Here is a 26,643-nt window from a genome sequence, read left to right on the forward strand (position 1 = left end):
GACTCCAATATTTTTATTTTTTATCATTATTTCAGGATTTTTATGTGGATCTGTCAGCATTCCATAATTACTAGGCCAATACTCAGGAATGGAGTGCTAGCTTGGTGCTACTGTGTTCAATTCATTGCGGTAAGACATATGACCATATTAACCTTTTGTAGGCCAAAGTGGGGAGACAACCCCCAGGAAAAGCTACTAGTACTACAGAAACTTGATCTAGGTGTGCAAAAAAATGTTCTATATTGTCAATGATAATATAATTGCGGTGCATAGTGAAAACGTGTGTGACATACACCACAGGCTGTTAGTACTTGTCAAGAATAAGGCAGCTCTCTTCAGGTGAGTTTTATAAGTGGAGATGTCTAATGCACATTGCTAAGTTTACACTAGAAATCAACAGGCTGATGCATGCATGACCCCCTTCTGTTGAATATTGCTCCATCTGAGACTAGCACACATGTGCTCAACAGTGTTATTGCATGCATGTCTTCTATTGAAATGTGAGCCCGTGGATTTTAAATTCAGTAGTCAACCAGATAAAACGGATTATCGTGACATCAAGTTGGGCGTAAAATTTTATGTCTGGCAGAGATGTGGGGCTCAGTTATTACTTTAATTTCTTCACTGATGAAAGCCACCATCATGATTAATAAGATTTTGTGCCAAACAACATTATTTAAGGGGCACTTCTCTTGTTGAAATTTTTTCTGACAATGCAGAGAAATGTCCTTTAGCAAACACCCCTCTTTGGAATTACAAGCAGGAAATTGCAGAAGATTAAGAAAATTTTCCTGTCAGTAATATTTGGTTAAAGATTTTGTGTCATATGTTTTCATAATGAATTTTGCTGTAAATTACATATTACAAGTAATGAGAACACAATCACATAACGTGTGCACAGTGTAAGTTATGTTTGTCTGAACACACTTGTGGACTGCATAAGTCAGTTGTCACCTACTATGTCTTGTGCAGAATATCTCAACAGCGCTCACAATTTCTGTGTGCGCCACACTTATATTGGTCAGGAAGTATTTTTCAAAATGTGCAATTGTTACAGGAAGAACAGCTAAGATCTTGTACTCAACAAGACACATGTCTGCTAATATCCTCACCAGCATAGATCACATTAATGATTCAGTTCACCCAACTACCTAAGCATAATCACATTTTCCTGTGTAGCTGCTGAGATCAACATGAAGTTAAGTAGTTTTGAGGGGTTCTTTGATGTCATTTAATATTATCAGAGAGTTACATTAGAAATGTGAAGAAGACATTCTGCAACTTGTAAATGCCAATATGGCCTTGGTGGACAAGGAATAAGTTTACATACTTCTGAGGTATCATGAGCAACTTGATTAGAGATAGCTGCTATGTTGAGAGAGAATTTTGCCACCATGACAAATAGAAAGATTTCTGTGTGTCATGTTCTTGGCACGACAGACAAGCTTAGTGATATCACTGTCAGAATGTGGCTGCCTGACTCGCCGTGCCGATTGCGTGTCATCGATACCCTGCCCATATAAGTACAAGTCACACACAAAATATAACTGTTTGTTTATTTATATGGTGGTACCTCACTATATTAAAAATGCTTTCATAAAAGTAAATATCTCTAACTGGAATCTGATGCACTGTTGATCCTCACACACCCATACAGAAGTATGCAACTGCCACTGAAGTCATATTTGAAAATCTCTGACAATGGCAGTAAAATAATTACACTATAAACTATTGTAAAACTCCTACCTCATTCACCTCACTGCTGTGATTTAAAATATATCCTGTTCTGTCCATGTATACACAAATCTGTATCTCTCAAGTCCTGCACACTGATTGGATTTCCTGCTAATGGAGGAACTGATGCATCACGTGTCAGTTTACTACCCAAAGGAATGTTTAAAGTACTTCCTCTCACAGCACCAGCTGAGAAGGGAATTACCATATTAAAGGTTGTTGGCTTCAATAACTGCAGCGCCTTGTTTGTCAACCTTATCAATTTTTCCTATATGGTCATCTTCCTCAGTGCTGAAGTGACTACATATATGATCACCACAATATTTCTCATATTTGTATGCTCGGTAATTTTATTTGCAGCCTCACTTGCCTGAATTGTCATGCTACCCAACTGAATGCCATCTACTTTCACTGCTGATTTTGGTGGAATTGGGAGGTCTCCATTGTTTGAACTTATCTTGTGGACCTTTAAGCACTCTGAGCATGTAGATGTAGAGTCTGTCAGACAAGTAAATAACTATCCTGTTGTATAACAATGATGTACATGTTTCCACATCAAAAAGAAATTTTCACTGGATTCAAACTCAATCCGCACATTCCTGCACTGGGCTTAAGATCCGGTGGTTTAGTGGACAGGTCAAAAGGCAATTGGGTGTGTGTGATTGCTCATCAAAAGATGAAGATATGTATGCAGCCCAGTGAATAAGACTTATTTTATTAGAAGATTGGAGTTTCCGTGACTTACTTATCCTGAAGATTTATAGGAGAGGGAAACATTTGGTCATTGAGAATGTTGAAATAAATATCCTGGTTCGTTGCCATGGTAACCCGAATAAGTGGGACCGAGTTGTCACAGGGAGGGAGGGGGGGGGGGGGGGGGACATCACTTCTGGCTGGAACTACATCCTCCGCAGTGTGTGGATTGAATGCACCATTAGCGCACTCAACACATTGCCTCATTTGGAAAAATTACAACACTTCAGACCACACAACATGCCCTTGGTTTGCTACTGACCAGTTTCTCCACTGCTTGGTCTACTGAAGACCTAAATCTTTCTGTGCAGTTGAGAGCCATAGCCTTTTGCGAGGTGCGTAACTGCAAATCTTTACTGTATACAGTTCCCTTTGTCAAATGCTTGCTTGTAAACTGGTCAAGATGCACTTGCATTCACTGACATCAATCCCTGTTAGGTTTGAAACTTACTGACATCGCCCAGACATGATACTTGTCTCTGGTCCCTGTTGGGTAATATCTCTTTATGACCACTTTTCTTATAGCTTTGAGTGGTACACTATTCCTTGTAGACACACAGTCCCTGTTGATACACTGACAAATCAGGCAACTTCATTCACAGTGTGGTCATGGGCATGACAAAACACCACAGCTTCTTTTTTTTCCCATTTTGTCAAGTCTCCACATCAATTCATATTACTGCACTGATTCCATACAACCAACTGGCACATACATATCACTTCAACTACCATGTCTTATGTCAGTGGTGGAGGGTCACATGACTGCCAGGTACCAGCCCTACACCTTCTACAATACATAAAAGGCCGATGTGCTCTTTTAAGGGGGCAGATAACATATGCTGAGCTTACAGTTTACATGTGAAAGGTTTGTGCAGTACGGGAGCCTCATTTACTCAGTGCCGACCAAAAGACAATGGGAAAATTTCTGATCATGGTTTGGATCATTTAAAATGAATCCAACTGATTGTATGTTCCGAGTTGCTATTATGGCTATAATACCAAAAACAAAGCAACAAAGCCGTGATTGAAACATGGTGACCTTGCAGAATAAAGGTGTAACCTTCTTGGCCAACTGAATAAAAATACATGAGAAGGCACCTGAATCAAAAAAGAAAACCAAAATGTTTAACAAAAACTGTCTACACAATCACAAAGGTACTACGGGATTTGAAGTATGAAGTATTGGAACATTCAACTCACCATATTTAGCACACCCAGATTTCTATCAATTCCTTTATCTAAAGGAACTTAAGGCAGCAAAATAGGTGGAGTCCTGTTAAGAGGTTATGGTGGCAATTGTAGATGCGCAAGTTTTAGACCTGGTGAAATATCAGTTGTGGTGTGTGGCGCATAAACTCCCAGAAACCGTTAGGGAGCCATACTGATCCATAACTGCTCAATTTCCACATTGTGCACATCTCTTGTATTGGCATTCCATGTGAGCTAAACATAACTGAAGTCATAACAATGTGGGAGGGGGGAGGGGGAGGAGTAAACAAGCACATTTGTGTCTTCAGGCTGCTTTTCAAGTTGTTCTGACAATTTTTGAAAGATGGTGTGGCACATTGCCTTCCTGAACATGTTCATAAAGTAACTGAACAAATGGATGCACTTAATCAGACAGTAGGCTCCTGTATCATTTATCAGCAATATACACTCCTGGAAATGGAAAAAAGAACACATTGACACTGGTGTGTCAGACCCACCATACTTGCTCCGGACACTGCGAGAGGGCTGTACAAGCAATGATCACACGCACGGCACAGCGGACACACCAGGAACCGCGGTGTTGGCCGTCGAATGGCGCTAGCTGCGCAGCATTTGTGCACCGCCGCCGTCAGTGTCAGCCAGTTTGCCGTGGCATACGGAGCTCCATCGCAGTCTTTAACACTGGTAGCATGCCGCGACAGCGTGGACGTGAACCGTATGTGCAGTTGACGGACTTTGAGCGAGGGCGTATAGTGGGCATGCGGGAGGCCGGGTGGACGTACCGCCGAATTGCTCAACACGTGGGGCGTGAGGTCTCCACAGTACATCGATGTTGTCGCCAGTGGTGCACGTGCCCGTCGACCTGGGACCGGACCGCAACGACGCACGGATGCATGCCAAGACCGTAGGATCCTACGCAGTGCCGTAGGGGACCGCACCGCCACTTCCCAGCAAATTAGGGACACTGTTGCTCCTGGGGTATCGGCGAGGACCATTCGCAACCGTCTCCATGAAGCTGGGCTACGGTCCCGCACACCGTTAGGCCGTCTTCCGCTCACGCCCCAACATCGTGCAGCCCGCCTCCAGTGGTGTCGCGACAGGCGTAAATGGAGGGACGAATGGAGACGTGTCGTCTTCAGCGATGAGAGTCGCTTCTGCCTTGGTGCCAATGATGGTCGTATGCATGTTTGGCGCCGTGCAGGTGAGCGCCACAATCAAGACTGCATACGACCGAGGCACACAGGGCCAACACCCGGCATCATGGTGTGGGGAGCGATCTCCTACACTGGCCGTACACCACTGGTGATCGTCGAGGGGACACTGAATAGTGCACGGTACATCCAAACCGTCATCGAACCCATCGTTCTACCATTCCGAGACCGGCAAGGGAACTTGCTGTTCCAACAGGACAATGCACGTCCGCATGTATCCCGTGCCACCCAACGTGCTCTAGAAGGTGTAAGTCAACTACCCTGGCCAGCAAGATCTCCGGATCTGTCCCCCATTGAGCATGTTTGGGACTGGATGAAGCGCCGTCTCACGCGGTCTGCACGTCCAGCACGAACGCTGGTCCAACTGAGGCGCCAGGTGGAAATGGCATGGCAAGCCGTTCCACAGGACTACATCCAGCATCTCTACGATCGTCTCCATGGGAGAATAGCAGCCTGCATTGCTGCAAAAGGTGGATATACACTGTACTAGTGCCGACATTGTGCATGCTCTGTTGCCTGTGTCTATGTGCCTGTGGTTCTGTCAGTGTGATCATGTGATGTATCTGACCCCAGGAATGTGTCAATAAAGTTTCCCCTTCCTGGGACAATGAATTCACGGTGTTCTTATTTCAATTTCCAGGAGTGTATGATGGAAGTCATATGAGGTGTCCTTTCACTTATGTAAACATATTCCACAGGAAAATATCTCCACTACACGCCTTAACAGTGTCCTAACACAAGTGGAATACATCACCTCATAATTTAAGATACACATTTACACTGCTAATGGCGGCACCAATGCCTCAGCCAGACCTTTCTCCATGATTTTAGTACATAATGGCTGTGTTTGTGATCTCATGATAATCTCTGTCATGTGGGCTTAGTAGAGACACGTGGTTGGGTGAGGGGGATATTTTTTCTGGACTGATTGCCATTACAGTCCATAATAATTAATGATGACCATTATTGTTGTCCATTGCAGATGACTTCTTTTGGTGGTTTTTTATGCATCAAGCTACTCACAGCACATGCCTGGCATAAAAGCTTATGAAAACCTCAGTGCCTACCTGGCACTGCAGATTGAGTGTCCCATGTGTGCAACACTCAGTCTGGCTGTGGTCAGAAGAGCTGAAAATGACCATCTTGCTCATTCCGAGATATGCTGGTGGCATATATACTTTAATATAGTGTCCAGTAACTCAAGTACTCTTCTATTTTAAAGTTAATGCCACAATGAGAATAAAACATTATGAGCAAATTCAGTACCACCTCGTTTTGTTGTTAGCAATGTTAGTCTATTCCCAAGAGTTAGCACCTTTCACTCAGTTAATACTAGGCAGAAATCCAATCTGTATGTGGAATGCACTTCCTTGACTCTTGTGCAGAAAGGAGTGCAGTATTCTGCTGCATCCATTTTCAATAAGCTACCACAAGAACTCAAAAATCTTAGCAGTAGCCCAAACTCTTTTAAATCTAAACTGAAGAGTTTCCTCATGGCTCACTCCTATTCTGTCGAGGAGCTCCTGGAAGAGCTAAAAAATTAAGCAAATTCCAGTGTTACATTGTTGATTTTCTTTATTTAAATTTACGACTTGTCACCTGAATATGTTTTTTTATATTTCATTTTATCTGCTTCTAATATCGTGTTATAATTTCATGTATTGACTCGTTCCATGACCATGGAGACTTCTCCTTAATTTGGTCCCATGGAACAATAAATAAATAAATAAAAATAAACAATAGAGCAGGTACATATCCTATCACATATTTATTCATTATGCTGGGTGTGTTTGTTGTTGCTTTCTTTAACAATTGTAAGTAATCTGGCATTAAAATATTCTGAGACTGCTTTCTTCTTCTTCTTCTTCTTCTTCTTCTTCTTGTTTTAAGGAAGAAAAAACAGTGAACAACCACAAAATCTTCTTGGAAAATCTCCAAAAGTATGGAATTAGAGGTACTGCATTAAAATGATTCTCCTCATGCTTAACAAACTGGAAACAAAAAGTAGCAACAACACATGAAATAAATGCTAGCAAGAACAATAAAAAGTGGAATTCTTCAAGGATTTGTTCTTGGACCTAGCCTTTCCCTTCTGTAAATAAATGACATAGATCTAAGCATCGAATCACAGCTAAATACCTTGTTTGCAGATGACACTAGATCCTTCTTACAGGAAAACCCCAAGACAACTACAATCAAACATAAATAAAGCTATGATCACCTTAATGACTGATTTGAAGGAAATAAACTAATAATAAATACATTCAAACAATTTTTCTAAACACCTGTTTAAAGAGGGAAGCCTTCAACACCTCTGTATCAAACTCCAGCAGCACACCCCCATAAAACAAAGTTTCTAGGCATATGGCTTCACAATGATTTTAAATAACAGACACACATAACAAAAACAAATGTGACACTGAAGAAAGTATGCTACAGCCTAGGTTTGCTTCCTCATCATTCGAGTTGTGCACTTTGCCCAGTTACACAGATGGGATTCTATTCTGGGATAGCCCAACTGGTAGCTAGTCATCATCTTGACCCAGAAAAGAGCTGTAAGAGCAACGTAGCACGCATGACAAACAAGTCCTCTTTCAAAAGTCTTTGAGCCTCCCACTCCCCTAATTTTTATTCTAGAAACAGGTAAATATGTACAGAAAAAATGTAAAAGAATGTACATGAACACAATACTAGACAAACAGACAAACTCTTATCTCTAGGCAGTCAGGACATCAGCCTTTAAAACCTCTTCTACAAATAGTGCTATAGAAATGTACAAAGGTTTGCTACACTAATTAAAAGTTGTTTCCTCGTTTTTACTATTTTATAAATGCCTAAAGGCATTATTAGTAGAGACCAGATTATATGCATCATAAAAACCTTAAAATACGCATGATCAAATAATAAAAAAAGTGGTAGTTACTGCGTGCATTATAAATCAAAGTCAAACCTGTCCGTATCAATTACGAGAAAGAGCGCCCGGCCACACGAAAAATCAGTACATTTAGAACTCTGATATTTTCTGAATACTTTCTGGTAGAGGTTAGGAAGGGGGCCTTTCTGGGATTATTTTCTAAAAAATTTGCAAAATGGGACACACACAAATGCATATAATCCGGTCTCTACTTATCTACTTATTAGTTTCACTGCTTCTATTCAGTGGCAGAATATTTAGACTATGTGAAGTACAACAGACTTGAAGCAAGAATATGCAAAAACTGCTACTGCCTCCTGAAGTAGGTAATTTACTGCACAATTACAATACACTCTGATGTAATATGCATTGTGTGTGTATGCAAGTTACAGACCACAATCTGTACAGATTTACTGGATGAATAAAGTATTTGAGTTTGAGTAACGGACAACACAGTTTTCTTTCAAGGAAATTGATAATATGGTGTGCGCACACACACGTTTGTGTGTGTGTGTGTGTGTGTGTGTGTGTGTGTGTGCGCGCGCGCGCGCGGCGCGCGCGCACGTGGGAGGGGGGGAGATTGAAGACAGAAAATATATCAAGGGCAAACTCAATTGTGACTTTCATTCACTTTTCACTTACTCCAAACACTTGTTGTGCCATCCAGCCATGATACCTTTTTAGGGTTTCTTCATAAGCCTTCTGTAAAAATAGTATGAGATCTTCAGTGTTTCCTCCTTTGCGAGCATCTTCTCGGATGCACTTAAAAAACGTATATACAAAATTCAGAGCTCTGTAAATTAAAAAGAAAAAATTAATTAAAAAGGTGATTATTAAAATTGCAAAATATGCAGATTCTTATCTAATGTACATTTTCTCCAGTGAAAAATTTAAAATTCTTGAATTTCTCAATGCTTTTATAAGCACATAAACATACATCCCCAAGAATCTTATGGGTTGCAGTTCGAGTCATTAGGCTTATTTAACAATAGCTTCTCCACACACAAACCCTCTTATGAATTGCATTGCAGTCAACTGGAATTACAGCAGAAATAAATATGACTCTACTATGAATGATTTAACCTTAATTGAGCACAGCCAGAGGTAAATTGCAAGGTCATTAAAACATTCTACAGCCTCCCTGGTGGATTAAAGGTATTGATAGAAAATAAGAGCAATATAATAGATCTTATGCTTAATTTAAGTACAAATTACACCCATTCACATACACTGTTAACAGCATAATAAGACAGAGAAAATTTATTTTTATAATCCAGTAGTACATCCCATACCAAAGTGAGGCAGCACCTAGAAAGCACTAGTGGGTCTCTGAGAATACTATGGTATTTGGGATTGGGATGCAAGAATTGCTTTAACTTGGTTTTGCTTCTTGTATCAGCTACAGTGATTTTATATTCAGTGCTAAGTGTTTATTGTTTTCTAAGAGTTGCTTCAAACATTATATATGCCATATTATCAGGTTGTGTTGGGACTGTTGGTAACACTGCAGACAGGCACTATCTAACACACCAGCCAATAACTGTGCTACATAGAACAGAAGTAACAGTCTGTTCACTTGTCAGTACAAGAAGAGTGGATCTCTATGGGTAATAATCTGGGGGGGGGGGGGGGGGGGGGGGGGGGGGGGGGGGGGGGAACGACATTCTACAGGTTGAAATGAGGAATGTTAGATCCCTCAATCGTGAAGGTAGTTTAGAACATTTAAAAAGATAGGTTGAAGTTAGATATAGTAAAAATTAGTGAATCGTTGAATCATGGTAGCAAGATAAATATGACTTTTGGTCAAGTGATTGCTGGTTTATCAACACAAAATCAAAGGGATAATGCTGAAGTAGGTCTAATAATGAATAAGAATACCGGTACTGCTACTATGAGCAGTACAGTGAATGCATTATCATAGCCAAGATCGATAAAAAGCGAACACCTACTACAGTGGTACAAGTGAGACGAAAATTTGATTGTGATGAGAAACTGGAATTTTACAGAAGGAATGGTTGAGAAGGAAAAACATAGTTGGTTTAGAGGAATGAAAGGGGAAGTTGCCTCGTAGAATTCTGTGCAGAGCACAGTTTAATCATCGACAGTATTTGGTTTAAGGACCACGAAATATGTTGTAAACGTGAAAGAGACCTGGAGATACTGAAAGATTTCACACTGATTACTTTTAATAGTAAGACAGAGATTTTGAAATCAGAATTTACACTGTGAGGCATCTCCTGGGTCAGATGTGAGCTTGCCTGTAATTTACTGATTATGAGTTACAGATTAAAACTAAATAAATTGCAGAATGGTAGGAAATTAAATGGAGAGGACCTGAATAAAAATTGAAATAGCCAGAGGTTGACGAGTGTTCAAAGATACCATAAGGCAACAATTAACAGCAACAGGGAAATAAACACAATGGAAAATGAATGAGTAGCTTTGAAAGATAAAATAATGAAAATAGTAAATGATCAAATAGGTAAAAAGACAAGGCCCAGTACAAATACTAGGATAACACTTGATGTATTAAATCTACTGATGAAAGGAGAAAGTACACATATGAAGTGGGCAAAAGGATAGACAGGTGTCTAAAAACTGAGACTGAGAGGAAGTACAAAATGGCAGAGGCTGAATGTTTGGATGAGAAATGCTAGACCGCAGAAGCATGTATGACTATAGGAAAGACAGATTGTGCCTATAAAAAATGAAAGAGACCTTTGGAGAAATGAGAAGCACCTGTATGAATATTAAGAGCTTAGGTGGCAAGCCCATACTAAGTAAAGAAGGGAAAGCTGGGAAGTGGAAGAAATATACAGAGGGTCTATCTAAGGGAAACACACTTGAAGAAAATGTTAGAGAAAAAGAAGAAGAGCAAGTATATGAAGGTAAAATGAAAAGTATGGTACTGTACAGCAAATCTGAAAAGGCACTGAAATATTGAAGTCCAAACAGGGCCTCTGGGGTAGATGATATTCCCCCAGAATTACTGAGATCCTTGGGAGAGCCAACTTTGACAAAATTATTTTGCCTGGTACGAAGAGACAGTGGAGGCTTGCGTGCCTGAGTGAGACAGATAGCCATACCGTAGGTGCAACCAAAACGGAGGGGTATCTGTTGAGAGGCCACTCGTGTGGTTTCTGAAGAGGGGCAGCAGTCTGGATGAGTGACTAATCTGGCCTTGTAACATTAACCAAAACGGCCTTGCTGTGCTGGTACTGCGAATGGCTGAAAGCAAGGGGAAACTACAGCCGTTATTTTCTCCGAGGGCATGCACTTTACTGTATGGTTAAATGATGATGGCATCCTCTGGGATAAAATATTCTGGAGGTGAAATAGTCCCCCATTCGGATCTCCGGGTGGGGACTACTCAGGAGGACGTCATTATCAGGAGAAAGAAAACTGGCGTTCTACGGACCGGAGCGTGGAATGTCAGATCCCTTAATCGGACAGGTAGGTTAGAAAATTTAAAAAGGGAAATGGATAGGTTAAAGCTAGACATAGTCAGAATTGGTGAATCTCAGTGGCAGGAGGAACAAAACTTCTGGTCAAGTGAATACAGGGTTCGAAATACAAAATCAAAATGAAATGTATGATGAGATAAAAGAAATTATAAAGATAGTGAAGGGAGACGAAAACTGAATAGTCGTGGGTGACTGGAATTCGATAGTAGGAAAAGGAAGAGAAGGAAAAGTAGTAGGTGAATATTGAATGGGGGTAAGGAATGATAGAGGAAGCCGCCTGGTAGAATTTTGCACAGAGCATAACTTTATCATAGCTAACACTTGGTTCAAGAATCATGAAAGACGGTTGTATACATGGAAGAGGCCTGGAGATACTAGAAGGTTTCAGATTGATTATATAATGGTAAGACAGAGATTTAGGAACCAGGTTTTAAACTGTAAGACATTTCCAGGGGCAGATGTGGACTCTGACCACAATCTATTGGTTATGAAGTGAAGAAACTGCAAAAAGGTGGGAAATTAAGGAGATGGGACCTGGATAAAATGAAAGAACCAGAGGTTGTAGAGAGTTTCAGAGTGAGCATTAGAGAATGACTGACAAGAACAGGGGAAAGAAATACAGTAGAAGACGAATGGGTAGCTTTGAGAGACGAAATAGTGAAGGCAGCAGAGGATCAAGTACGTAAAATGACGAGGGCTAGTGGAAATTCTTGGGTAACAGAAGAAATATTGAATTGAATTGATGAAAGGAAAAAATATAAAGTGCAGTAAACGAAGCAGGCAAAAAGGAATACAAACGTATCAAAAATGAGATCGACAGGAAGTGCAAAATGGCTAAGCAGGGATGGCTAGAGGACAAATATAAGGCTGTAGAGACACATATCGCTAGGGGTAAGATAGATACTGCCTACAGGAAAATTAAAGAGACCTTTGGAGAAAAGAGAACCACTTGCATGAATATCAAGAGCTCAGATGGAAACTCAGTTCTAAGCAAAGAAGGAAAAGCAGAAAGGCGGAAGGAGTATATAGAGGGCCTATACAAGGGTGGTGTACTCTAGGACAATATTATGTTCAAAATGGTTCAAATGGCTCTGAGCACTATGGGACTTAACTGCTGTGGTCATCAGTCCCCTAGAACTCAGAACTAGTTAAACCTAACTAACCTAAGGACATCACAAACATCCATGCCCGAGGGAGGATTCGAACCTGCGACCGTAGCGGTCTTGCGGTTCCAGACTGCAGCGCCTTTAACCGCACGGCCACTTCGGCTGGCGACAATATTATGTAAATGGAAGAGGATGTAGATGAAGATGAAATGGGAAATATGATACTGCGTGAAGAGTTTGACAGAGCACTGAAAGACCTAAGTTGAAACAAGGCCCCCAGGAGTAGGCAACATTCCATTACAACTACTGATAGCCTTGGGAGAGCCAGCCCTGACAAAACTCTGCCATCTGGTTACCAAGATGTATGAGACAGGTGAAATACACTCAGACTTCAAGAAGAATATAATAATTCCAATCCCAAAGAAAGCAGGTGTTGACAGATGTGAAAATTACCGAACTATCAGTTTAATAAATCACGGCTGCAAAATACTATCATAACTTCTTTACAGATGAATGGAAAAACTGGTAGAAGCTGACCTTGGGGAAGATCAGTTTGGATTTAGAAATGAACATGTGAGGCAATACTGACCCTATGACTTATCTGAGAAGATAGATTAAGGAAAGGCAAACCTACATTTCTATTTTGACAATGTTGACTGGAATACTCTCTTTCAAACTCTGTAGGTGGCAGGGGTCAAATACAGGGAGAAAAAGGCTATTTACAATTTGTACTGAAACCAGATGGCAGTTATACGAGTCGAGGGCCACGAAAGGGAAGCAGTGGTTGGGAAGGGAGTGAGACAGGGTTGTAGCCTATCCCCGATGTTATTCAATCTGTATATTGAGCAAGCAGTAAAGGAAACAAAAGAAAAATTTGGAGTAGGAATTAAAATCCATGGAGAAGAAATAAAAACTTTGCCGATGACAATGTAATAATGTCAGAGACAGCAAAGGACCCGGAAGAGCAGTTTAATGGAATGGGCAGTGTCCTGAAAGGAGGATATAAGATGATCATCAACAAAAGCAATGGAATGTAGTCAAAGTAAACTGGGTAATGCTGAAGGAATTAGATTAATAACAACAATGAAGAGACAGGCAAAGTGCCCTCAGACTTGGAGGAGGAGGTAATAATTCCTATTCCAAAGAAGGCAGCTGCTGACAGATGTAAATATTACTAAACTGTAAGTTCAGTAAGGTATATTTGCAAAATACTGACAGGGATTATTTCAGAAGAATGGAAAAACTGGTAGAGGCCAAACACAGGAAAGAGCATCTTGGATTCTGGAGTAATGTAGGAACATATAAGGCAATACTGGCCCTAGAACTTGCCTTTATAAGCTAAGCTGGGGAGAGGTAAACAGAAATTTATAGCACTTTCAGATTAAAAGACAGGAATTATAGGGTTGTCAAGGGAAAGAGGCTGCAGGAAACATGGAGGAGAAAAAAAAAAGATTTTCAGATGGACTGATTCAGCATACAGAGCAGTAAAAACAACATTGAGTAAAATGAAAAGCAAAGCTGCCAAAATTGAGTTCAATGGGAACTGTGCTGTTAAATGCAGAGGGCCTCTGTGAGGGGAAGACTTCTCTAATGACAGAAGAAAAAGTGGGAGTTGATAGGGGATTCATCAGGGATCCAGTATTAGAGTCACATTTTAACAGAAATTTAAACACTGGAAAATCCAGGATGGAATGTAACAATACCAGAGAAGGAAAGTTGCTACTCACCATATAGCGGAGATGCTGAGTCGCAATAGGCACAGTAAAAAGATTCACACAATCATAGCTTTAGGTCATTAAGGCCTTACACACACACACACACACACACACACACACACACACACACACACAGAGAGAGTCCTGCAACATCTGCAGTCTCAGAGACTGCAGATGTGTGTGCAAATTGCGTTTGTGTGTGTGTGTGTGTGTGTGTGTGTGTGTGTGTGTGTGTGTGTGTGTGTGTGCTGACAAAGGCGTTAATGGCCGAAAGCTATGATTGTGTGAATCTTTTTAACAGAAATTTCGAAGACTTGCGATCAAGTTAGACAGAAAGGATAAATAATATTCCTTCTGACTTAATAAAATCAAGCAACTATTCAAGTTAGTATGTATAATGTATGCGACTGGAGACATAACATCCAACTGTTGGAAAAATATCATCCATGCAATACCAAAGTCAACAAAGGCAGACAAGTGTGAGAACTATTGCAAAATCAGTTTAAAAGCTCATGTGTCCAAGTTGCTGAATGGAAAAGAAAATTAAGGATATGTTAGATGACGGGCAGTTCTGATGATGTATCTGATAATAAAAGCAGGGCTTTACTCGACACACATTCATAGGATTGTCTACCTAGAAAAAGCGTTCTACAATGTGAAATGATGCAAAATGTTCCAAATTTTGAGAAGAATCTGGGTGAAAGGGAAAAGTGGATAATACACTACATATACAAAAACCAAGAGGGAATAATAATGAGACTGCAAGACCAAGAATGATGTGATCGGATTGAAAATCTACATCTGCATCTACATTTATACTCCGCAAGCCACCCAACGGTGTGTGGCGGAGGGCACTTTACGTGGTGTAAGACAGGGATGCAGTCTTTTGCCCCTACTGCTCTCAATTTATACATATAAGAAACTATGACAGAAATAAAAGAAAAGTTCATGAGTGAAATTAAAATTCAGGATGAAAGGATATTAACTGTAAAATTTGCAGTGAAGAACTGCAGGACCTGTTGAATGAACTGAAGTCTGATGAGCACATACTACAGATTAAGTGTGAACTGAAGAAAAACTGCTGCAATTATGTGTAGGAGGAATGAGATTAGTGATAATCTTTATTGCCAACATTAGTGATCATGACATAAATGAAGCTACAGAATTCTACTACCTTCAAAGCAAACTAACTTATGGCAGATAAAGCAAGGAAGACACAAAAGGCAGACTCGCAGATAAAGAAGGCATTCCTGGCCAAGACAAGTCTGCTAGCGTGAAACATAGTCCTTAATTTGTGAAGAAATTTCTGAGAATGTTGGTTTGGAGTACAGCATTGTATGATATTAAATCGTGGACTGTGGGAAACTGGAAAAGAAGAGAATCTGAATGTTTGAGATGTGGTGCAATGGAAGGATGTTGTAAATTACGCACACTGATAATATAAGGGATGAGTAGGTTATCCACAGAACCAATAAAGAGAGGAAAATGTGGAAAATATGACACAAAGTAGAGACAGGGTGATTGGACACATCTTACATCAGGGAATAATTTCCATGGTACTACCGGGAACTATAGAGGGTAAAAAATGTACGGGAAGACAGAGATGGAATACAGCCAACAAATAATTGACGACATAGGTGCAAGTGCTGCTCTGAGATGAAGAAGCTGGCACAAGAAAGGAATTCGTAGCAGGCCACATCGAACCATTTGGAAGACTAATGATTAAAAAAGAAAGAAAGACAGAGAGAGAGCTTTTGACAATGCTGACTAGAATAAAACACCAGTAAGGTGTCTACAATTTGTACAGGAACTAGATTCCAGTTCTAACAGTCAAAGGACATGAAATGGAGATAGTCTTTGTGAAGGAAATGAGACAGGGTTGTAGCCTATCCCTGATTTTATTTACTCTGTACATTGAGAAAACAAAAAAGGATACCAAGAGAAATGTGGAAAGGGAGCAGAGGGGGTAAATAAAATCTTTGAGGTTAGTCAGTGATATTGTAAACTTGTCAGAGGCATAAAATGACTTGGAGGAAGAGCAGTGGAAAGGAATGGGTTGTGCCATAAAAAGAGGTTATAAAATGAGCAACAACAAAAGTAAAAGAATGGCAATGGAATGTAGTCTAACTAAATAAGCTGATGCTGAAAGGATATAAAATGCAGATTGGCAATAGCAAGAAAAACATTTCTGAAAAAGAGAAATTTGTTAAAATTGGAAATTTCTGATAACGTCTTATGGGACCAAACTGCTGAGGTCATCGGTCCCTAAGCTTACTCATTACTTAATTTAACTTAAACTAACTTATGCTAAGGACAAAACACACACACAAACACACACACACACACACACAAGAGGGAGGTCTTGAACCTCCGACGCAGAAATTTGTTAACATCAGATATAAATTTGTAACATCAAATATGAATCTAAATGTTGGAAAGCCTCTTCTGAAGCTATTTGTATGGAGTGTGGCCTTGTACATAAGTGAAACTTGGACAAGCAGTTGAGACAAGAGGAGAGTAAAAGCTTTTGACTTACTTTGCTACAGAAGAATACTATATTGAAGGAGATGGATAGGTGAAGTAACTAATGGTTAGGTACTGAATAGAACTGGGGAGAACAGAAATTTATGGCTCAGCTTGGCTACAAAAAGGCATTAATTTATAGGATACACCCCCACCCTGAGGCATCAAGGAATAGTAGACTTCGTAATGTAAATAAGTTCTGGAGGGGCAGGAGGGGGGTGGGGATGGATGCTGTGGAGTGAGGCCAAGATTTGACTGTGCTAAGCAGCTTCAAATGGATATATGTTGCAGCAGTTATGAAGAGTGAAGATGCTTGCTCAGGATAGACTAGTGTGGAGACCTGTATCAAACTAGTCTTTGGACTAAAAATGACAACAACAAATAATAATATTCACTCTACTCTTACAGTTTGTAGATTACTGTTATTTATTAATTACCAATGTAGCCATGGAAATATGTCACTTAAATGTGCACATGCTCAAACAGAATATAGCAGTTTAATAATTGTAACTTGTTTGTACAATTGCTTCATTTTGTTAGTGTATATTTTAACTCCTTCCACATCCACAAAGCTTTTCCTTCATGGTAGGATTTATGTAGATGACAGATGAATGAAGTTGTGGTCTGAAATTTGCTTAATTCTTCTTATGCTGGTATGCTTTATATGGGCTGCCAATAAAATCAAATGAATTGTCCCCATACATCAGAACTACATATTTGCTGGTCCTGAGACAGACCTGTGTGCAATACTGTCCTTAGTTCATGTAGTCATTGAGATTCTTTTATAAAGGAGAACATTAAGGAACATATTATGAGATGAGATCCGCATTAATAATGATAAGCAACTGTTATTTGGTTTCTGGTGTTACATATCACTTCAGCCAGAAGAGTGATGTGTATTTCTACTTATGTAAGTCTGCAGGCTTTCATGGCTGTTGTCACCAAGTTAAAATCTTCTGGGCATTAGGCCGCATCATGTTTCTTCTAAACTGTTCGATGTTTGGACCCCTCTGCTGGGATCTTCCTCAGGATGGATCTTTTGGTGTCCACTACTGCTAGAAAACTCCCCCAGCAGAGGGGTCGAACGTCGAACAATTTAGAAGAAACATAACACGGCCTAATAACCCAGAAGATTTTAACTATTTCTACTTACATCTACAGCAAAACTCAGCTAACCATCATGTGGTTCATGGCAGAGAATACATCCCATTGTACCAGTTAGTAGGGTTTCTTCCCGTTCCATTCATGTATTGAGTGTGGGAAGAATGACTGACTGAAGGCCTCTGTGCATGTAATAAATATTCTAATCTTATCAGCATCCCTAGGTGAGTGATACATATGGGGTTGTGCTATATTCCTAGAGTCGTCATTTAAAGTAGGTTCTTGGAGCTTTGTTAACAGACTTTCTTGGGCTAATGTGTCTCTTCACGAGTCTGCCAGTTCAGTTCCTTCAGTATCTCTCTGACCTTTTCCCAGGGATCAAACAAACCTGTGATCATCCATGCTGCCCTCCTCTGTATACTTCCAACAACCCCTCTTAATCCTATTTGGTACAAGTCCCCCACACTTGAGCAATATTCTAGAACTGTTGCACAAGTGATTTGTAAGCAATCTCCTTTGTAGACGGACTGCACTTCCCCAGTATTCTACTAGTAAACCGAAGTCTACCATCTGGTTCACCCACAACTGAGCCTATGTGACAATTCCATGTCATAACCCTACAAAGTGCAACATCCAGGTATCTGTATGAGTCAGCCGATTCCAACAGTGACTCATTCACATTATACTCATAGGATACTACATTTTGTGAAGTGCACAATTTTACATTTCTGAACATTAAAAGCAAGTTGCCAATTCTTGCACCACTTTGAAATCTTATCAAGATCTGACTGAATATTTACGCAACTTCAGTCAGGCAGTACTGCATCATAGATAACTGTATCATCTGCAAAAAGCCTGCAAGGTCACTGATACAGAACATAAACGGCAAGGGTCCTAACACTTCCCTGGGGCACACCTGAAGTTAACTTCTGCATCTTATGTTGACTCCATCCAATATAACACGCTGTGTCCTCCCCACCAAAAAGTCCTCAATCCACTCACAAATTTCACTTGATACCCTATATGATCATACTTTTGACCATAAACATAGTGTAGTACTGAGTCAAATGCTTTTTGGAAACCAAGAAATACTGCATACATTTGATTGCCTTGATCCAATGATCAATATTTTCAGAATCCATGGTGGCTGGGATTGAGCAGGTGATTCAGATCAAGGTACCTCATTATGTGTGAACTCTGAATTTGTTCAAGCATTCTATAACAAATCGATATTGGATGGTAGTTTTGTTGATCACCTCTATTAGCCTTGTTGTTTGTTTTGTTTTGTTTTGTTTTGTTTAGGGCGCAAAAACAATTGGGGTCATACGCACCCAAGTCAAAACTTTAGCACTCGAAGACAGAGAGGTGTTACAAACAACTATACGTCAATGCCAACTGACATAATAGAAGACAGCTAAAAACAAGCACATGGAAAAAGAGCTAAAAAAGATCATCATACAGAAGTGGAGGTCCAAAACTAAAAATTAAATGGCCTTCACCATATTGCTTTGGCAGATAAAAAGTAAAACGCGGTCAACATCCCGCGCGTCATTTGCTAAAACGGCCGATAACTCAGACAGCCAACCCAAACGAGAACGTAAAAGTTAAAAAAAATGGACATTCCATCAGGAAGTGATAGACAGTTAAAACTTGGGCACAATGTGTACAAAGTGGTGGGGTAGAGCCACTTAGCAAACGACAATGACTAAAAAGGCAGTGCCCAATATGTAACCAAGTTAAAATACCTCCTCCCAGCGGGAGGGCTGAGAGGAGGTCATCCAAGCCACTGGGAGAGGCTTAATAAGCCGAAGCTTATTCCTGTGAAGAGAGGACCATTGGTGATGCCAAAGGGACACCACCTCCTGACAGACGGCGACACAGAGATCATTGGATGCAATATAGGTACTAGCAGGCTGAGGTACTAGGACCGCAGCTTTGGCAGCAGACTTGTTTCCTGCCAGACCGACATGACCAGGAACTCACACAAACATCACACTGGCTCCACCAGGAGTGAGTAGTTGACAGTTTTCCTGGACCCGCTGCACTAAGGGATGGGTGGTGCACAGTGAACATAGACTGTGAAGGGCACTGAGTGAGTCTGAGCAGAGGACACAATTGAAAATGCTGTGTCGCTGGATGTACTCTGTAGCCTGATACAAGGTGAAGAGCCTGGTTGTAAATACTGAAGAGTGTGCAGGAAGCCAATATCGAAAGACACGAGTGCCAATGACGAAGGCACATCTGACGCCCGGTCAGTCCGAAAGACATTAGTGTATACAAAGGTACTATTGCGAAGTTCCATGTGAAGGTCGTGAAACTGAAGGCAACAGACCAAGGTGGAGTAGTGTTCTTAGGAAGCAAATGAAGGTCAAGGTTAACATGGGCTGCTTCATGAAGTCAAGGTGACGATTGGTTCACACACACCGGGAAAGGTGCAGGTAGTGCGGAGTTAAGCCGCCGTAGCAAGTGCCGAAAGTTGACTCCAGGAGGTAACAGAGAAGAAGGACGAGCCCCATATACTGACGATCAAAGGAATCATCAAAGGAGGAGGCATAGGATGGGTGGCCACGCATGGCAGACAAACGGCATACATACCTGCTGAGTAGGAAGTCACAACAGTAGGACAGTGGTAGTTCAGCAGCTTCAGCATACAGACTCTCAACCAGACTGGTGTAAAAGGCACCTGTGGCCAAACGGATGGTGGATAGTTTTGAGATGGCCCAAGAGGGATGGGTGTGCAGACGCATAAACAAAGCACCCGTAATCGAGTTTCGAACGGACAAAGGACCAGTAGAAATAGAGGAAGGTGGTTCGATTGGTACCCCAGGAATTACCATTGAGGACACGTAGCACATTGAGGAATCGTGTACAGTGGGCTGCCAGGTAAGAGACATGGGAAGATCAAGAGTGTTTCCTATCGAGCATGAGCCCCAGGAATTTCGTAGTTTCAATGAACGGAAGGGCATCAGGCCCAAGATGTAAAGATGTTTGGAGAATCCACTTACCGTTTTCCTGGATAAAGGTGTCCGACAAGGCAGAACCCACACGCACCTTGAAAACTTGATCTTTTAAAAATGCCTGAAGGAAACAGGGCAGGTGGCCACAGAAGCCCCATGTGTAAAGAGTACGCAGGATACCAGTACTCAGGCAGCTGTCTGAGGCCTTCTCCAAATCGAAAAACACGGCCACAGTCTGGGATTTCCCCAAAAAACCATTCATGACATGGGGGAACAAAGTAACGAGCTGGTCAACTGCAGAATGCCACACTCTAAATCCACACTGTGGATTTGTCAGTAAATTGCAAGACTTGAGCCACCATACCAGCCAGGCATGAATCATGTATTTCATTACCTTGCAAACGTAAGAGAAATGGGGGGGGGGGGGGGGTAACTACAAGGAAGGGTTTTGTCCGTACCAGGCTTAGGTAATGGTATGACGGTGGCTTCGCGCCTGTATCCGGGAGATGAGCCCTCTTACCAGATGCGGTTGTACATGTTAAGCAGAAAATGCTTGCCTGCAAGAGAAAGGTGCTGCAACATCTGAATGTGGATAGCATCCAGCCCTGGTGCAGAGGATCGGGATGAACTGAGAGCACGATCGAGCTCCCTCATAGTAATGGTGGCATTGTAGCACTCACAATTCGAAGAAGGGAGGGGTATTGCCGGAGCCTCCTCTGCTCATTTCTGATGGAGGAAGGCAGGGTGATAGTGGGAAAAGCTTGAAACTTCTGAAAAATGGTGGCCCAAGGTGTTGGAGATACTAATAGGTTCCACGATAACATCGTCTGCAACTGTGAGGCCGGAAATGGGGGAATGGATCTTGGTCCCAGAGAGCCGTCGGAGGTTGACCCACACAACAGAGGAAAGGGTGGAACTGTTAAAAGAACTAGTGAACGAAATCCAGCTAGCTCATTTGCTGTCCCAAAGAACGTGACGACACTTTGCACGCATCTGTTTATAATGAATGCAGTTTGCCATCACAGGATGACAGTTTAGAATGCGGAGAGCCATGTGTGAATTGCATCACTGCATGCCTTAGTCCGCCAAGGGACGGAGACATGACATGGTAAAGAGGAAGTGCAAGGAATGAACGTCCTGCAGCAGTATGGATAACATAGGTGAGATAGTCCACCTGGTCATCACAACTGGGGAAATCCTGTTCTTCAAAGTACATCAGGGAGGAGTAAAGCTGCCAGTCAGCCTTAGTAAGCTGCCATTTGGGTATGCATGCGGATAGGGTAGGACTCAGCAAACGGAGAGCACATGGGAAATGGTCACGTCAGTAGGTGTCACAAAAAACGGACCACTCAAGACGATGGGCAAGCTGGGCAGTGCAAAAGGATAGGTCCAAACGGGAATAGGTGTGCAGGAGTCGGATAGGAAAGTGCGTGCTCTAGTGTTTAGGCAGAAGAGGTCAAGTTGGTTAAGAAGGTCAGCCAAGAGGGCACCTCTCTGACAGGTCCTGGGAGAACCCCAAAGGGGATGATGTGCATTAAAGTCACCGAGTAGCAAAAATGGGGGAGGTAGCTGCCCAATAAGGTGAAGGAAGTCTGCCCTGGTGACATCGAATGATGGAGGGACATAAATGGTACAGAGGGAAAAAGTCCGGCGGGTAAAGAAAAGGCGAACTGCAACAGCTTGAAGACGGGTAGTCATGGAGATGGGTTGACTATGGATGTAATCCTGTATGAACAGCATGACACCCCCATGAGATGGAATGCAGACCTCGGGGGGAAGGTCAAAACGAATCACAAAGTAATGTGAAAGCTCAAAGCAGTCGTGAGGGCACAATTTCATTTCCTGAAGGCAGATTACAAGAGGATGCTGCGATGCTAAAAGGAGCCATAAATCCTCTTCTTTGGACTGAAGGCCGCAAACGTTACATTGGAAGACTGTCATGAAGAGGAACAGATGTAGGGGTATCAACTCAGCGGCCGCTGAGTGAGAGCTGGTGTAGAGTCACTACTAAAGGGCGCAGAAGCAGGAGGATCCTGGTCCATGGGGTCCAAACAAGCATCAGCGTGCTTGTGCGGTTGGTCTGTGGAGTCCAACGCTGAAAAACAGTTGGTGGTGCGCACTGGCAATACAGAGGCCGGACGGGCTAGGGTACCACGTGGTGACACTGTTGAAGAGGATCTTCAAATTGGCAAAGGAGAAGACCGTTTGCCTTTGGTGGACTTCTTCGATCCCATCCGGTAAGAGGAAGACTAGGGTGATGTTTGGCTGGAGGGATGGAGGAAGTCTTCATGGGAGTACTCCTTCTGTCCTTTCTGGCCTACCGGTTGTTTAGCTGGTGGCCATGCCTCTTGAGGTGAGAGTTTGATGGCTTGTTAGACAGCTGGACAGAGGATGGCAATGGCTACCTTGACACTGGGCGATTTCACGACCTCAGAGCTGAATATTAGGTCACATGTCTGTGTGGCCATGGCCTTCATGAAGCAAGGGGTAACAAGAACACAACTGTAGCTACCAGATGGGAGAACGCAGGGTTTCGACTATCCAGTAACTTGCAAGCGACTGGGTAAGGCACCTTTTCCTTTACCTGGATCTCCTCTTTAACAGCCTGCTCATCAAGATACACAGGACAATCCCAAGAGGCGGCGGCACGGCCACCATTGCAGTTGATACAGTGGGGAGAAGGAGGCAGACAATTGTCCTTGTGCGCATCCCTACCACAGGTGACACATTTGGCTAGGTGTCGACAAGATGTTCTGGTGTGGTTGAAATGATGACACAGGTAGCGCACTAGGTTCGAAATGTACGGCTGGACTGTGATAATTTCATAGCCTGCTTTGAGCTTGGATGGAAGCACCACTCTATTAAAGGTGAGAAAGAGAGAGCGGGGTGGGCATTAGGGAGAAATCAACCTTTTTCATTACATGATGGATGGCAATGACACTGTGATTAGAGAGGTAAATTTGGATTTTGGCGTCAGTTAGACCGTTAAGAAGCCTGGTGTAAATTACACCATGGAAATAATTCAAAGTTCTTATGGGCCTCGACACGAGCAGGGTAACCGTTGAAAAGCAAGGCAACAAGCAGTTACTGTGCTGAGCATCAGAAGTGGTCTCCAAAAGCAAAGTGCCATTCTGTAAGTGATAGCAGGATTTCACAGGGCCAGCAATTGCCCACCTTTCTGAATAATAAATGGATTTACCGTGGCGAAGGACTGACTGTCTTCAGTCAGAGGAACCGTGGGCAATGGGAAGGGTCTATGAATCATTAGCCTCATTACATTTGTGTTTTGTAGACACTGAGTGGGAAGATGATTGACTGATTGTGAGAAACTCCCACATGATTGCCAGCATCTTGATGGTGCGCTCCTTCTAACTGGGGGCTCCCTCCACTGCGGGTGCCTTAGGTGATTGTTCACATCTTTGACAGAGGGACCAATTGGTAATTTGGGAAGGTTACAGCTTAGGCAATCACCCCTCTCTGGGCATGGCCTGTATCAGGGAGCTCGGGCGAACCCTACCTGCCGACCTGGGGCTGGAAATTACACGTTACCCAGTCACCTGTCACACGGCAGACACGTGGGCTGGCCTTCAGGAGCGCACAGGAAGGAAGAAGAAAAAAGAGGATCCTCAAATGCCGAAGTGGAGGAATGAGAGGAGAAGGGAAACAAAGAAAGGAAAAGGGGTCAAAAAACAAAGGTGAGACTGTTCGTATATCAGAGACAGAATGCAGAACATTCCCAATAATACCCCAGACATGTTCCCCAAGAGAGTGAAAAAAGAATAGCAAGAGGTTAGACATGCAGCACGGAAGGGAAAAAATACTACAAAGGTTGGGGCCCCGCGGTAGCCAAGCACAAACCCGCCAAAGAATGGCAAGCCCCCTGGGGGGAAGGGGGGGGGTTATTACCCTTGTTGTAGACGAGTGTGACCTGTGCTTCTCTCTCTCTCTCTCTCTCTCTCTCTCTCTCTCTCTCTCTCTCTTTTTTTTTTTTTTTTTTTCAAGAGCTGGGCATGGTTTTTTGTTCAAGGTATACACAATAGACTATAGTTAGAATAGGGGCTAACTCAGAAGCAAATTATTCAGTATAAAATCTGATAGGGATTCCATATGCCCAGGAGCTTTGTTCAGTTTTAATGATTTCAGCTGTTTCTCAATACCACTGACACTAATATTTATTTCATTCATCTTTTAAGCGGTACAAGGATTAAACTGGGGCAGTTCTGGGTTTTTCTTTGTAAAGGAGCATTAGAAAATGAAGTTAAGGAATTCAGCTTTTGCTTTGCTACCTGAGTTTCAGTTCCTGTCTCATTTGCTAGGGACTGGCACTAACTTTGGTGCCACTAACAGTCTTTAAATACAATCAGAATCCTTCATCTTCTTACCAACAAATGATACTCATGAATGAGAAATTATAAAACAAGTTATTTTTACAGAGGCTGTTGTGTGAATTTATTGTTTGATCTGTGTATGGAAAACCATGCTGAGGAACAATGTCTTCAAGATGAGATGGCAATAGCACTAACTTCAGGAGAGGAAGCACCCGCATGGAAGTATATATAAGCTCCTTGCATCGCCAGCTTAAAATGGAGAAGTGTGACATCCCCTGGGTATATACAAAACATGCTGCCAATGGTTATGCTGAATATGAACAAATGAACTATGAACTGAAGTGTCACTCTGGATGCATCATTCTGCATATAAAGTTGCCTGTCATGGTTTTCAAGTTGGTGGACATTCTGAATAGATGTTTGATGTCATCTGAAGGTTAGTGCACATGACTGTGGAAGATGTCCACATAATTATTCAAGAAAAGTAGAAGTTGCTGTATTATAGTTCCTTCCAGCAAGAAGAGGACATTGAGGAGACAAAGTCTACTACCACTACATCCAAAGTAACAGTTAAAGTAAAAGCAGAACAATACTGAATCAAGTACATCCAATCCAACTGGTAAATTACATTTTTGGTGACCATGGGAGGACTTGAACCTTTGTGAATTTGTAGAATGACACCTACAAGGCCTCAAGTAGTCATATTTATTCATGTTTTGTTTTTGGTAGAACATTACTCCACTCCTACTTTTTTGTATACAGTGAAACCCTGCTGTTATATTTTTCAAGGGACTTAAAAAAAAAGATATAAAATTCAGGAAAATATAAAATCTGGAAATAACTTTGTAACCGGTAAACTTCACATGTAGGACTCCCCCCCCCCCCCCCCCCCCCCCTTGCAGTTTCGTATACATTATTTATGATATATGTGTGTAACAGGCATCAAAATATTCGTTAGGGACTAGGTTAGTATCCAATAATGGTTATCCTAATTTTCTACTATGTAACTGGAACTGGTAAACTGTCTGGGAAGTAGAACCGTTTGACTTAGTTTAATCAATCATAATTGATGTCTTTGGAAAGCCTGTTGTGTCATTCATAATTTAAATAATGAAACATACATATTTTTTCATGCTTACCATGATGCTTTCCAAGATTTTAAAGGTACTGTGTCCCCTCCTTCTCTCTCTCACTCTCTCTCTCTCACACACACACACACACACACACAAGAAATACATATGTAAATATTTGCAGTTGGCAACGAGAATAATTTCTCAAAACGCATTTCGGTAAGCATGAAAAAACTACTTAACCGGTGCAGTGTTTCATTATTTAAACTGGAAACATCTGAGTGACACAAAAGTGTCAACCAGCACTACAAGTGGTCAAACAATGAAACACGTGAAATGTCCTTTCGAACTGACAAGACGAGCGCAACAATCACAAAGTTGCGCATGCACAGTAGACTGAAAACTGTTGTGAATGAACTTAGTATACTGAATTCACAATACTGTTTCTGGTTGCTTATGTAAACACGCCAAAATTGATTCTGGAAATCTGTTCTTAGCTGCCTGTTTTCCACATCCACAATTGATTTTTGCTCCCACGTAAATGAACAATTTTTGAAA

General features: G+C 41.8%; 1 protein-coding gene across 1 annotated transcript in view; it reads right to left on the reverse strand.

The window, feature by feature from the left end:
• Positions 1 to 26,643, reverse strand: part of LOC124714323 (glycolipid transfer protein) — a 69,483-nt gene that overhangs the window by 14,428 nt on the left and 28,412 nt on the right. Inside the window, exon 4 of the mRNA XM_047243011.1 lies at positions 8,464 to 8,614. Within this exon, the coding sequence (XP_047098967.1) occupies positions 8,464 to 8,614 (151 nt within the window). The remainder of the gene's footprint in view (positions 1 to 8,463; positions 8,615 to 26,643) is intronic.

The sequence above is a fragment of the Schistocerca piceifrons genome, chromosome 1 (genome assembly GCF_021461385.2).
Source record: "Schistocerca piceifrons isolate TAMUIC-IGC-003096 chromosome 1, iqSchPice1.1, whole genome shotgun sequence".
NCBI lineage: Eukaryota > Metazoa > Arthropoda > Insecta > Orthoptera > Acrididae > Schistocerca > Schistocerca piceifrons.